General features: G+C 32.4%; 1 protein-coding gene across 1 annotated transcript in view; it reads left to right on the forward strand.

Annotated features, from left to right (window-relative positions):
* The window catches only part of CNOT6L (CCR4-NOT transcription complex subunit 6 like), an 87,845-nt gene that overhangs the window by 43,342 nt on the left and 29,008 nt on the right, over window positions 1-15,495 (forward strand). Inside the window, exons 5-6 of the mRNA XM_069457112.1 lie at window positions 11,126-11,215; window positions 14,984-15,052. Of these exons, the coding sequence (XP_069313213.1) occupies window positions 11,126-11,215; window positions 14,984-15,052 (159 nt within the window). The remainder of the gene's footprint in view (window positions 1-11,125; window positions 11,216-14,983; window positions 15,053-15,495) is intronic.

A 15,495-nucleotide genomic window follows, 5' to 3' on the forward strand; every position in this document is an offset into this window, starting at 1 on the left:
TGCATAACTGTATTCCCATTATGAACATTCTTGGTACATTTTTAAAAAATTGTTTAAAAATGTACTTGGAAAATTGTCATTTATATAGGAGGCAAAGTACTTATTTCTGTGTTATATATGACCTTCTGGAAATCAGTAAGAAAACAGTCTAGTAGAAAACATATTATAGTTCATATAATAGTTCACATAAGGATATACAAATGGTTCTAAAATATAGAGTTGATCAATTTCATGCTTAATAATGTAAATTGAAACTATACTCAATTACCATTTTTTGCCTATCATATTGGGAGAATTCTAAAAATTTCATAAAATAATTGTTGGTGAAATTATGGGGAAATAGGTATAACCATGCCTTGTTGGTATAGATCCCCTATAACTTTTAAGTTTCCTGTGTGCTGTTTCATTATTACATCTGACTGCCTTCTCCCAGAGGTTTCTACTGTCTTGAATTTAGATATTGGGGTTATGTATATATCTGTTAAAGGTGTTTTAACCTTTATATAAGTGTGATCCTATTGAAATGTCATTTTCTGTCACTTGCTTTTTATTCAACATTATGTTTTTATGATTCAGCCATGTTGATGCATGCATCTAATCACAGTTCATTTGTTTCACTGCTGTGTTGTATTCTGATATATAAATATGTTGTAATTTATTCATTCTACTATAGATATTTAGATTGTTTCCATTTTTGTTTTTGGCTACTATAAGCAGTGCAGTCATGAACATGCTTGTACACATCTCCTGATACAGTGCGTAGGAGTGGAATTGTTAGGTTGTAGAGGTTTGTGCATCCTTAGCTGTATTAGGTAATGCCATAATGTTTTACAAAGCAGTATTACAATATACTCTTCAAAGTAATATAGTTTCCATTTTTCAGTCTTCTTTCCAACACTTGGTATTGTCAGATTTTTTTAAAGTTTTGCCAATTATTATGAGTTTTTAATTGTACTCTCAATTTGCATTTTGCTAATGGCTAACAAGATTGAGCATCTTTTCATGTGTTTATTGGCCATTAATGTTTCTTCTTTGAAATTACTATTGAATTTTTTTTCCTTATTTTCAGCTTGGTTGTTTCTGATTGATTTGGAGGAATTCTTAACTTTTTTCTATTTTGTGTTATAAATGTCTTCTCCCACTCTGGCTTTCCTATTTTCTTTCTAGTATCTCTTAATGAGTAGATTTGACATTTTTAATGTAGTTCAATAAAAAAAATTTTTTTTTATAATTAGTGCATTTTGTGTCTTGTTAAAGAAATTTTGTCCTACCCTGGGTCAGAAATACATTCTCTGGTATTATCTTCTAAAGTTTCTAAAGTTTTGCTCTTCATGGTTAATTTTTTAATTCATTTCAAATTGATTTTTAAATATGATATGAAGAGTCTAATTTTGGGAAGGATCTAATCTTGTTTTTTCCCTACAAGTAACCAGTTGTCTCAATGTCATTTAGTAAATAGTTTTTCCTTTGCCCATTGATCATCATTCACCTCTCTCGTTTATCAACTATGTCTAGGTCTGTTTTGGAGATTTCTGTTCTGTTCTGGTGGTTAATTTGTCTAACCTTGCACCAATTGCTGTTATCTTAATTGGCTTTATATTAAGACTTGGTATCTGGTTTTGGAAGTCCTTTCACATTTTTCATTAGCAGTGTCTTGACAGTTTGGGCACCTTGACTATTCCTCATACGTAATAAACAGTTTAAGTTTCATGAAAGAACTCTATTGGAACTTTGGAATTGCGTTTACTCTTTGGATCGATTTAGGAAGAATTGACATCTTAATAATATTGAATCTTCTTGTTCATGAATTTAGGCTCCTTCTCCATTAATTTAGATCTTCTTTAATGTCTTTGAATAAAATTTTATAACTTTCTACACACTGGTCAAGCACATCTTTCATTAGATTTATTTCTAAGTACCTTATACATTTTTTTGTTCCTTTTGTGAACCATAACCCTTTTTTTGTTTAAGGTTTTTTTGTTTGCTTTTTGGACTATTGGTGTTGGGTATAGAAATACAGTTGATTTTGTTTTTTGTTTTTTAAATTGATCTTATAGTAAATCTTCTTGACTAAACTCTCATTCATTCTAAAAATTTGTCTGCAAATTCTTCTGGTTTTTTATGCAGATAATCATTTCCTCTGCTGAAAGTGACAGTTTTGTTTCTGTTCAAATTCTTATATATTTAATTTTTTCCCTTATTTTCATGCACTGACTAGTATATTTTATACAATGTTGAATAGAAACATCAATTCTGGACATCCTTCTAATCTCAATTTTAAAGGAAATGTTTCTAATATTTTTCTGTGAAGAATGATATTTGCTCTACGTTTTTGGTAAATAAATTTTTTTTAGTTTTCTTCCATTCCTACTTTGCATCCTTTTTCTGATGGTTTATCAAATGCTTTCCTTCATCTATTAAGATGATTATATTATTTTTCTCATGTCAAAGGTTGATTTGGTACATTATACGTATACTTTTTTTTTTTCCAGTTTAAACCACATTTGCATTTCTGAGATAAATCCAACTTGGCCATGTTGTTATATGCTTTTATACAATACTGGATTTAAATTGATGATCTCTATCAAGAAATGTACAGTGAGATTTTACCCTACTTACAAGCTAATCAGTTAGCCAATTGGTTTTTCATGGATACTGGCAGAAGACACCAGACTCCTGGGTCAGCGACAAAGAACATTATTACTCAAGCTACAAAATGGGCCCAGATGCATGCTGTATACACAGTGAGTTGTATTGCAATCCAGTAATCCAGGTCCAAGGGTTCAGCACTTTTCAAGCAAGCAGCACTTATTGTAGAAAGCAGCAAAAAGCTAGTCCTGTTTCCTCAGGGAAACAAACAGTTACATGGTAGTAATGCTGTGGTTGCCTTGACCTATTTAGTTGCTTATATAAGTAGTTACAGAAACTGCTCAGTATCACGAGACAGATAAGCCTTGGAATCTGTCACACTCACCAAGAATGCAGAGGGAAGCACAAGGCCCATGGTAGACTACCCCTCTCAATAATATATATATATTTTTTTTGTATATGTTTATGAATAAAGTAGTCCTTTGTTTTTCATTATTCTTATTCAAGTGTGTGTAAGGTTTATATTGATCTTAGAAACAGTGGGGAAAGTTCCGTATTTTTCAGTTCTCTGAAAGTTTATGTAAAATTGAACTAATGTGTTCCTTGAAAGTTTAGTAGAACAGACATGTAAAACTGTCATTGCCTGGTGTTTTCTTTGTGAAAGATATTTAACTACTATCTTAATGTATTTGTAGTTATAAGAACTATTGAGAAATTTCTAATAGTTAATGAGTCAGCTTTGTTGGGCCATATCTGTACTATTGGAATTTTATCAGCTTTTTAAGGTTTCAAATTTATTTGCATAAAAGTATTTATAATGTTATCTTGGTATATTCTTAGACTCTATTCTAATTGTAGCTATATCATCCCTCTTCATTTTTAAGATTAATTGTTCCTTCTATCTGTTTTTGTGATTTTTCCCCCCTTTTTTCTCTTTTTAAAAGTTGGACATATGATTTATCCATATTTAGAATGAATAATATTTTCGGATATAAGCATTTAAGCCTTTGCGTATTTGGCTTCCTTTTTGTGGCATACACAATTTTGATGTGAAATATTTTCATTACTGTTTTGGTTTAAGTATTTTTAATATAGGTTATATCATCTTTGATGCATCAGTTATTTAAAATATTATTTAAAATTTCCATGCATGTGTGATTTTAAATTTAGCTATTTTTATTGTTATCTTATCGTTTTAAGCTTTAAACTTAATTGCATTATAGACAAATGAGGTAGCCAGTATGAGCCAGTTCTTAAACGTTTGTTGATTCTTGCTTCATGGCCTACTATGTGATCAATTTTTCTAAATGTTTTGTCTGTATCTACAAAGATGTTTTTCTCTAATTGTTGGGCACAGGGCTATAGTTTTGTCCATTAGATAAAATTTGTAAGTTGTACAATTGCTCAGATTTTCTATGTCTTTAGAAATTTTTAATTGTTTGCTTTTTCAATAATTATTTGTTAAAATTTCCATCAAAATAGATCTATTCATTTCCCCGTGTAATTCAATCAGTTTTTGCCTTATATGTTTTGAGGTTATTTTATTAGGTACTACCAGTTTAATATTGTTATATCTTCTGGTGAGTTGGACCTAATACTAGCTAGTGAGCTTCTTTCTCTCTTATTAGGATTTTGTCTTATGGTCTATATTTCTAATATTATAGCTCTGCCAATTTTCTTTTGGTTAATGGTTGTCTAGTGTACCTTTTTTCACTTATGCTTAGGTATATCTCTTATAATTAATATATAAGACTTTTTAATGTGTGGGTTCAGACCAGTTCTTTTACAAATATTTTAATTATTGATATTTTTATGTTATTGCCATCCTATCTTTTATTTTATTATTATTTTTTATTTCAGCATATTACAGGGGTACAAATGTTTAGGTTACATATATTGCCTTTGCCCCGCCCTACTCAGAGCTATAAGCATGTCCATCCCCCAGATGGTGTACACCGCACCCATTAGGTGTGAGTATACCCATCCCCTCCTCCCACCTCCCACCTACCCGACACTTGATGAATGTTACTACTATAAGTGCACATAAGTGTTGATCAATTAATACCAATTTGATGGTGAGTACGTGTGCTACTTGTTTTTCCATTCTTGTGATACTTCACTTAGTAGAATGGGCTCCAGCTCTATCTAGGATAATACAAGAGGAGCTAAATCACCATTGATTTTGTGACTGAGTAGTACTCCATGTCCATCCTATCTTTTGATTCTACTGTTTGTGTTATTTTCCTTTTTTATCTTTCTAAAAATAGTTTGTTTTTCTTGTCTCTCACTCTGTATACTTTCTGTTGGTTTGAAATTATTATATTCTCATGTAGGCATGTAGTGGTTACTCTTGAAACTGTATCTTAAATAATTTTTTAAAGATTAATTTTTAAGCAACTTTTGATTGATATACTGTTTATATTTAATCAAATTAGAAAAATTAACTTCTTTTTACAGTTTTGTGAATATTGACAGATGTGTAGTTGCATAACCACCACTACAATCAAGAAATAGAATTATTTCATCACTTTCCAAAATTAATGCATGCCCATTAAAGTCAGTACCTTCTACTGTCAGCCCTTGGCAACTACTTTTCCAGAATGTCATATGTGAGAACATATAACATGTAGCCTTTTGGGTCTGGATTCTTTGTTTTAGTATAACACATTTGAGGTTCATCTGTACTGTGTGTATCAATAGTTCATTCATTTCTGTTGTTGAATAGTATTCCATTGTATGGATGAACCACAAATTTTGTATCTATGTACAAGTTGAAGGGCATTTGGGTTGTTACTAGTTATGGGTGATTAGGAATAAAGGCACTGTAAATATTTGCATACAGATTTCTGTGTGAAATAAGTTTTTATTTTTCTTGGGTAATACCTAAGAGTGGGATTGCTAGGTTGTATGGTAGGTGTATGTTAAACGTCAAAAGAAATTGTCAAACTGTTTGCCAAAGAGGCTGTATCATTTGCATTCCCACTAAGAATATAAAGGTTTCACTTGCTTGTTAGCACTTGATATTATCAACATTTTTTATTTTTGCCATTCTAATAGGATATGGTGGCATCAATGTATTTTCCTTGGTAGAGTTTTTATTCACATCTTTTGCCTAGTTTTATTATTGGGATGCCTTTTTCTAATTATTGAGATTTGAGAGTTTATCATATATTCAGATTTAACCTTTTTTAAGATATGTTTTGCAAATATTTTATGCGGCTTGCATTTCTGTTTTCTTTACAGTGCTTTTGAAAGATTAGTTTTTTATTTTGATGAAATTCAATTTATTACTTCTTTTATTCTCTGAGTTTTATCTTTGGCATCACATCTAAGAAAACTTTGCCTCGCACATGAAGAATTTCTTCTAGAAATTTTATAGTTTTAGGTTCTACTTTTAGGGCAATGGTCCCTTTTGTATTAGTTTTTGTATATGGCACGAGGTTTATTCTTTTGTATATTTATACTCAGTTATTCAACCACTGTTTGTTGAAAAGATTCTCCTTTCTACATGGAATTTCTCTTGCAACATTGTCAAAATTCAGTTGACCAAATATATGTGGGTCTACTGCTAGATATTCCATGCTCTTCCATTGATCTTTGCCAATACCAAAATGTTTGATTACTGTAGCTTTATGTTAAACCTTGGTATTAAGTATTGTGAGTTCTCCAATTTTGTTCATATTATTCAAAGTTTCATTGACACTTCTAGATGTTCTGCATTTCCATATAAATTTTGTAATCAGCTTATGATTTATGCTAAATATCCTGCTGGAATTCTTACTGGGATTGTGTTGAATATGTAGATCAGTTTGGGAATAATCAATAAGACTTAATATTGAGTCTTTCAATCTAGTATATCTCTGCATTTACTCAGATATTCTTTGCTTTCTTTCTTTCTTTCTTTTTTTTTTTTTTGAGACAGAGTCTCACTCTGTTGCCCAGGCTAGAGTGAGTGCCGTGGCGTCAGCCTAGCTCACAGCAACCTCAAACTCCTGAGCTCAAGGGATCCTACTGCCTCAGCCTCCCGAGTAGCTGGGACTACAGGCATGCACCACCATGCCCGGCTAATTTTTTCTATATATATTTTTAGCTGTCCATATAATTTCTTTCTATTTTTAGTAGAGATGGGGTCTCGCTCTTGCTCAGGCTGGTCTCGAACTCCTGAGCTCAAACGATCCGCCCACCTCGGCCTCCCAGAGTGCTAGGATTACAGGCGTGAGCCACCGCGCCCAGCCTGCTTTATTTCTTTATACAGTTTTTTAGTTTTCAGCATGAAGATCTTGCAGATATTTTGCTAGATTTATACTTATTTGATATTTTTATGCTATTGTAAATGGTACTGCTTTTTAAATTTTCAATTATTGTATAGACTTAAAATACAATTGATTTTTAAAAAATATGTTGACCATGTCTCTTTTGATGTTTGTAAATTTACTTGTTCTAGGAGCTTTCATAAACTCTTCATCTGTGAACAGAAGCTGTTTCATTTCTTCCTTTCTAATATATATTCTTTAATTTCTTTTTCTTGCCGTATCATGTTGGCAAGTACAGTCTTGAATAGAAGTGCTAACAGTGTACATCTATTTCTTGTTCTTGATATTAGGGGGAAAGTGCTATCTTTCACTATTGATAATAACTGTAGTTTTTTTGATAGATGTCCTTTCAGGTTAAATAATTTTCCCTTCTATTTCACATTTGCTTGAGAGTTTTTGTTGTTGGTGTAAAAAGTATTTGAATTTGGTCAAATACTTTCTCTGGAAAATGTTGCTAATACATCCATTTTCTGGAGGAGTTTGCAAACCATTTCTATTATTGCCTTCTTAAATGATTGGTAGAATTTTCCAGTAAAAATATATGGGCTTGGAATTTTCTTTATTGAAACATTCTTAATTTATAATTCAATTCCTTTCATAGATACAGGACATTGAGATTATTCACCCTTTTTTTTTAAACTATAGCCACTTCTGCTCTCTCTTGATTACTATTTGCATGTCATACTTTTTTCTATTTTACTTTAAACCTATCTGTCTTTGACTCTATAGTGTATCTCTTGTATACAGCATATAATGAATCATGCTTTTTATTTATTCTGCTAATCGCGGCTTTTTAATTGGAGAGTTTAATTCATTTACATTTCAGGCAATTGCTTATAAGGTAGGATTTATGTCTACCATTTTGCTATTTGTTTTCTATGTCTTTTGTCTTTTTTGTTCCTCTGTTCCTCAGTTAATGCCTTCTCTTGTGTTAAATGGATATTTTCTAGGGTTCTGGTGCAATTCTTTTTGTCATTTCTTTTGCTATATTATTAGAATTTATTTTCTTAGTGGTTACCCTGGGATTATAATTAACATATTAATTTACAGGAATCTAATTTCAAGAATATTAAAAAAACCTTTGCACCTGCAACTCCATTCATCTCTCTTTTATGCTGTGGTTATCACAAATATAATCTTTGTGCATTGTGCACCTATCAACATAGATTTATAATTCCTGCTTTACCTAATTGTGTTTTATATCAGATATTTATAATTCTCTTGTGACTGTCTTTTTGGCTTATGGATTATTTAGAAGTGTGATGTTTCATTTCAGAATATTTGGGAATTTTTTTAGATATTTATTAGTTTCTAATTCTATTTTGTTATCTGCAGACAGCGTGCTTTGTATGTTTTCATTTACTTTTAATCTGTTACAGTTTGTTTTCTAGCCTAGAATATGATCTCTTGGTGAATGTTCATGTACACTTGAATGTATATTTTTCTGATTTTGAGTTGAATATTATATAAATATTAGGTCATGTTGGTTGACAATGTTCTGTTCTCCATCTTCACTAATTTTTTTTTAATCTACTTTCAATAACTGAGAGATGAGTGTTTGAAGTCTCAAATACAATTCTTGCAACTCTTTGCAGATATTATTTCATTGTATTTTAGCTTCTAGCTTCTGTTGTCAAAGCGTGCCATTCTCATGTTCTTTTTTTTTTTTTTTTTTTTTTTTGTTTTTTGAGACAGAGTCTCGCTCTGTTGCCCGGGCTAGAGTGTCGGGCGTCAAGCTCACAGCAACCTCAAATTCCTGGGCTTAAGCAATCCTTCTGCCTCAGCCTCCCGAGTAGCTGGGACTACAGGCATGCGCCACCATGCCCGGCTAATTTTTTTCTATATATATAATTTTAGCTGTCCAGATCATTTCTTTCTATTTTTTTTAGTAGAGACGGGGTCTCGCTCTTGCTCAGGCTGGTCTCGAACTCCTGACCTCAAGCAATCCTCCCACCTCGTCCTCCCAGAGTGCTAGGATTACAGGCGTGAGCCGCCACACCTGGCTTCTCATGTTCTTTTGATGTGATTGGTCCCTTCCCTCCACATGGTTCTAAAATCTTCTATTTGTCATTGGCATTCTCTAGTTTGCACTATAATCTATTTTCGTTAAATAAAGTCCTTTCATAAACTGTTTTGTATATACGTGCTTCTTATATCAGCTTATTAATTTTTTAAAAAAATTAGCCTTTGAAAATTTGCATCCTTTCCTCTTCAAATATTGCCTCTTTTTGCTTCTCTCCTCTCTCTGATTTTTCTTTCTTGCTAGGAGTTAGTTGTGTTAACTATTTCCTGTAGCTATGGTGTCAGAGGCTAAAATTTCCTTAGTGGATCTGCCCGCCTCGGCCTCCCAGAGTGCTAGGATTACAGGTGTGAGCTACCGCGCCCGGCCCGTCAATTATAGTTTAAAGTGTTTCTGTAGATATTAGTTTCAGCTGTGGGCTTCTACTCCCAGTAATTTGTGATTCTCTGTATATTCTTGTTTGGGGCAGCAGTTTGTCCTCTATTGTAAGGACAGGAGTGACTGCTTCCAAGCTCTTTCTTTACATGTTAGATCAGAAACCTAAATCCTTCCTGTTCTCTCTTTCTAGATGTCCAATTTCATGTATATTAAACTTTCTTATTCTAACTTCCACATCTTTTATTGTCTGATGTTTTCCTTCTTTGGGACTCAGTGATGCATTTTGGGTAATTTCTTTGAATACATTTTTCCTGGTCATTGATTTTCTTTTCAGCTGTGTGTAATCTACTGCCTAATTCATTCATCAAGAGTTTTTCCCCTAGTACTTTGAGTTATAATTATATACAGCAAAGTACTTTAATATTTAAATATCCAGCTTTACTAATTTTGACATAGGCATACGCCTATATAACCAGCATCTAAATAAAGATATAGAGCATTTCCATCAACCCAGGTAGATTCCTTTTCACACTTTGAAGTCAGTTGGAAACTTCCAGTTAGACTTTCAAAGCTTACCATTTTACATTTTACCAGTAATTTAGAAGAGTTCCAGGCACTCCACAATTTTTCTAACAGGTTTGCTCATTAAAAAAAATTTTTTTTAGCCATTCTGGTGGATGTGTGTTGCATTGACGATTTTGTTTGCTTGTTATTTGTTTTAATAATTAGAACTTTCATTTTTGAAGTTCTATAGTTTGTATTTTTTCAAATCTGAATGCTAGACTGTTGCATGTTATTCTTGATGAATTCCTCCTTTATTTCCTAAGGGACTATAGAGTCTGCTAATAACAGTTTGTTTTTTGATATTTGATAAATCTGTACTCTTAGTACTTAGATATTCTTGGTCAGTATTGCAAAAATTCTTATTTTTCTCTCATATTTCATGAACCCATCTTGGTAACAGATTTTCTTCTCATTTGAAATATCTTCATTTTTTTCATAGATAATATGAATATTCTAATTAGGGAGACCTCTTCTTTATGATATCACTCATTCTTTCTCACATAGGGCTGTTTGTCTTTCAGTTAGAATATTGTCTTCAAAGATAAATGTAAAACTTACAGGGTTACTTCAAGGTGCCAGGTTGTGATATTACTTTAGAATTGACTAAGACTAACATATATGTGTTTATGTATGTACATAAGTGTTTTTGACAAGCCCAAGTTTTAGCTATACAGTATAAACAGAGAAATCTAGAAAGATATAACTTCTTCTTTTTTTTTTTTTTTTTTTTTTTTGAGACAGAGTCTCACTCTGTTGCCCGGGCTAGAGTGAGTGCCGTGGCGTCAGGCTAGCTCACAGCAACCTCAAACTCCTGGGCTCAAGCGATCCTCCTGTCTCAGCCTCCCGAGTAGCTGGGACTACAGGCATGCGCCACCATGCCCGGCTAATTTTTTTTTTTCTATATATATTTTTAGCTGTCCATATAATTTCTTTCTATTTTTAGTAGAGATGGGGTCTCGCTCTTGCTCAGGCTGGTCTCGAACTCCTGAGCTCAAACGATCCGCCCACCTTGGCCTCCCAGAGAGCTAGGATTACAGGCGTGAGCCACCACGCCCGGCCAAGACATAACTTCTTAAATGCTTTTCTTCATACTGTATTAACAAAGAAGAATATTTCTTTAAATTCGTATAACTTCTTTAAATGTATGTAACAAATACAGTAGAATTCAATTTAGAAAATTAATATTTTGTTTTATAGTATACATTTCTGTTTTGTCCTCCAATTGTAAGTTTTACAGGTTTTATTTTTGTCTCTGCTTTAGGCAATCCTTTATCACAGGATATTCTCAACTTATACCAGGACCCCGATGGAACCCGAAAGCTACTGAACTTCATGCTTGACAATCTTGCAGGTAACTATTAGTGACAAAGCAGTAAAGTAAACTCTACAGGTATTATTACTAGTTAATACGTCACATGTTGCTCAAGAATATTTGACCATTTTTTATAACTGTTTATACATTTGGAGTTCCTTCCGTTGGTATATCCCATGGCAGTGGGGCATTCTTCTTTTATATACTGAGTGTTTTCTATTTACCAAGCAATATATTAGGAGCTTTAGTTACATTATCTTGTTTAATCTTTCTAAGAACCTAGGAGGGTAGGAATTTTTACTCACATTTTAGAGATGCAAATTCTGAGATTCAGAGACTTAAGTAATTTACACATAGCTAATTAACGCCAAAGCTATGAACTCAAGATTGTCTTACTCTTAATCATAAAGTTATGTAGTTATTAGTTGTTTGAATTTGATGCAAATTACTTGGAAACCACACATTTTGCATGTTTAAATGAAATGACTAGTTGGATTCACTGCACATTTGTGGAAATTTTGCAAGCAGAGTTTAAATTAAGAACACCAGATTCATCTGCCTAAAATAGTTGTGTTCCAAACTAAAGTTTTCTTATATAAAAAGGCTACTAAATATTTGACTTAAAATATTTTTTTCCTTTTGTTAGGTCTGGAGCTGAGGGAGAGAGACACACACAAATTCTCATGTGTAGCAAAATGCTGTTTATATTGGGCATCTGGGTGCAGATGGGTGGAGGCCAAAGAACATCCACACTGAGGGGAGGGGAAAGCCTTGGGTTTTATAGAGGGTTTCTTAGGGGGGAGTGAGTACCTGGGCCAGAACAGCTGCTGTAATAAAATTTTTTTCAAACAAACAATTTCTGGGACCCTTGGGTCAGTCTCATCCTGTAGAGATAAGAGAGGAGGGTAGTTCCGTCCTCATCAGGGGGGATAGGAATGCTGGCTGCAGCTGTCTGTTAGGTTTACAACCTCCAGGGACTCTCCAGACCCCTGCAGCTATTGATTCACAAACCTCTGTTTTCTATTAACCGCATTCTGTCCCATACATACTTCTTGAGTTCCCACCTGGAACAAACCTAACACCTTTAGCACTCAAAATATGGGAAAAATATGGAGATACTACTAAATGCAGATATTTCCTTGGAATAATGTCTTTCTAAAATACAGAGTTCTGAAACAGCTAGAATAATTATAAGCTCGAGCACAGAGGCCATCATCACAATATTTTGGCTATACTCTTTTTAAATTCTCTTCATCATAGAAGATACCTTTACACACACAAAAAAATAAAGTTTAAAGTAAGGTAAAACCAAATTAATATCTAAAAAGTTTTTGCATAATAAGACTAAAAATTGATTGGAAGAGAAATAAGCAAATTTATTACAGAGGTCTAAAAGTAAGGAATTAGGAATATGTGATAGTTTAATGTGTATACAGCATATGTTTGCTGTTTCTAACTTGCTTTAAAATGAAATATCTCTCTTGTCTGTATAGATATACAGTTGACCCAGCCATATGACATGTGTGTGATGTGGATGTGTAATTTTAATGGAGTTCTTCATATGTTTTAGATAATAAGCTTTTTGTTATATGTATTGTAGATGTCTTCTCCTGTGCTGCTGTTTATTTTTCCATTCTCTTGGTTTGTCTTTTGATGAATAGAAAAATTTTAACACACTCTAATCCAATTTATTGATCTTTCTTCTTACAGTACAGCTTTTGTGTTCTCTTTAAGAGTTTTTCCCTACCCTCTTTAATAGTTTTGAAGATCAGGAGTGTATTCTTCTATATTATTATTGAGAAACTCTTATTTTTTAAAATATATTATCCTTCTTGTAAAAATGTTAAAATTCATGTTAAAGCTGAGATTTCCTTTGACTGCTACCTTTAATCCCAGGCCCCTCCATGTAGCTAATCACACTTGTGATTTGGATATGTATCTTTTTACTTTCTGGTAGGAATTTATGTACAAAAATTATACTAGAATTTTTATATTATTTATAGTGTACAGTTTTTAAGTTTTCTAATAAAATATACCACATTTAATGATGTAGTTTTCTACCCTTTTTAAAACTCCACAGTATCCCATGAATATTTTTCTTCCATAACACATATATATTTTTTTAAAAAACTATAGCATAGACATTTCTTAAAATGGATATTATTTAGCCATTTACCATTGCGTTTGCTGTTATAAACAATGGTGTAATGAATATCTTTTTGAATGCTGATTTAAGCGGATAGGTCTGATCCCAAGAAATAGAACTGCTAGGTCACATGGACATGGATGCTTTAAATTTTAGAAGATGATGCCAACTTGTTCTTCAGATAGCTGTACTAGTTTATATTCTAATGAGCTGTATATGCAAGTAGCTGCTTCTTATCATCACCACCAACTCTAGATATTAAACTTAAAAAATTTGTATTGGGTAACAAATATGCTTTCTCATCTTTTTAATTATACTGGTTACTGGTGAAATAGAGTATCCTTTCATATGTTTTTGGCTCTTTGGATATTGTTGGTGAATACTATTTATTTTATTTACACTGATATATTGTGGTATGTTAGTTAAGATATGGGAAGCACCAAAATGTTGACATTACCTTACTTGTTTTATTTAGAAAAGTTTTTTGATTTCTGAATTTTTAACAAAGCCAACTTAGGTAGATTTTGCTGTTAAGGATCCCAATAGCTGGAAAGTTCTTTGTTTACCTTTTATTCTATTTATATACTGGGCTTTCCACTTTTGAGACAGATGCCTGATTCTGGCATGGCACTCCTAGCAGGCATGATTATTTTCTATGTTGAATCAGCTGGAAGATTTGTCTGTCATCTTGTAGTAACCTTCATTTCTTTCCTGGAAAGATATGGTATATGTGAAGTTACGTTCATTTCAGTCTGCAATAAGTATGGCTGCTAAATTAGAATAGTACACTTTAGGTAGACTTTTGGAACACCAAAACGGTTAGTACAGTGACAGTTTAAAGATCTGGGCTACTTTGGTTAAAATTTCCACAGCTGGATAACGATAGTGTTTTTTGTTTTAAAGGAATACATTTCTCAGCCACTAATACTGTGGGCAAATCTATATACTTGAATCAAGTTGTCCTATAATTCCAAGTATTTTTAAAAGGGAAAGAAATGGAGCAGTTAAATCTTAACGTAGTGAGTTTTTTTCATCTGGTAGCATGTAGTTCCTTGGTATTGATAACCATATTGAGCAGTTAATGATTAACAAGTGCCTTCCTTTTTTCTGTACAATGGAGTTCTTTGCTTATCTCTTGCTTTGCATTGACATTATGAAAGAGAGAGAGAGTGAAATCAGGAAACAAATACTATATTAGAAAATTCACTAATTTTTATTACACATATATATGTGCTTTTTTCTATTTTAAAAATGTTTGAGACTTTTAAGTCATCAGTACATTAAAATTTCACATAGCTTTGATTTCCCAGAAGAGCATAAGGCTGGGTCAACACAGTTTGCATATGTAATTAAGACCTAAGATTTTACTTAGGTTTTTAAATAGGTATTAATAATTTTCATAAATACTGTATAAGTGGAAATGCCATTAATGAGTTTCCTAATGTTCTTTTCTGATATTAGTTCTGTGTTCTCTGCATAGGTCTTCTTAAAATTCCTTTGGCTTCTAAATCTTCTTTAAATTTCAGCTTTAGAGTTTTAAGTTAGTTTGTTGGCTATGGCAGCTGAGTAGAAAACAGGTTGATTTGACATTATAAACTAAATGATATTGATTTTAGAAATACATGAAAGTAACTTATATTTACAATATTTCTTTTTTTCAGTTCATCCAGAGCAGCTTCCTCCGAGGCCATGGATTACTTTAAAAGAACGAGACCAAATTCTGCCATCAGGTAAATAGTTTTTCTCATTTTTCCTTGACTTTTTTCAGAAATACTTAAAATACCATTTGGGCTTCGCTATCTGTAATTAACAAGCCTTCATTTTACCTCTTGTGAGTACATGAGTTTAAAAATACTAATGGATAGACTTTTAAAAATGCACATTAAAATAGGCCTATATACAAATATTTTGTATCTTTCACAGTAATGCAGCTCTTGGTTTTAAAATTATTTCTGTAATACAGTTTTCAAAATGGCATCTTCACATGGTATTGGGTGATTTAAGAAAAATGAGTGATAATGAATTTTTTTCTGAAAAGTTTTAAGCTATTAAGTTACTTTATCTTTCTTGAGAGGTAGATGGATAACATTTATAGAATAATAATTTAGACTGGGTATATATTTGATATGTTGGCAACAAAATTATGATACTAGTTCAGGAGTGACAGAATAGT

The sequence above is a fragment of the Eulemur rufifrons genome, chromosome 24, assembly GCF_041146395.1.
Source record: "Eulemur rufifrons isolate Redbay chromosome 24, OSU_ERuf_1, whole genome shotgun sequence".
In the NCBI taxonomy this organism is placed as follows: Eukaryota; Metazoa; Chordata; class Mammalia; order Primates; family Lemuridae; genus Eulemur; species Eulemur rufifrons.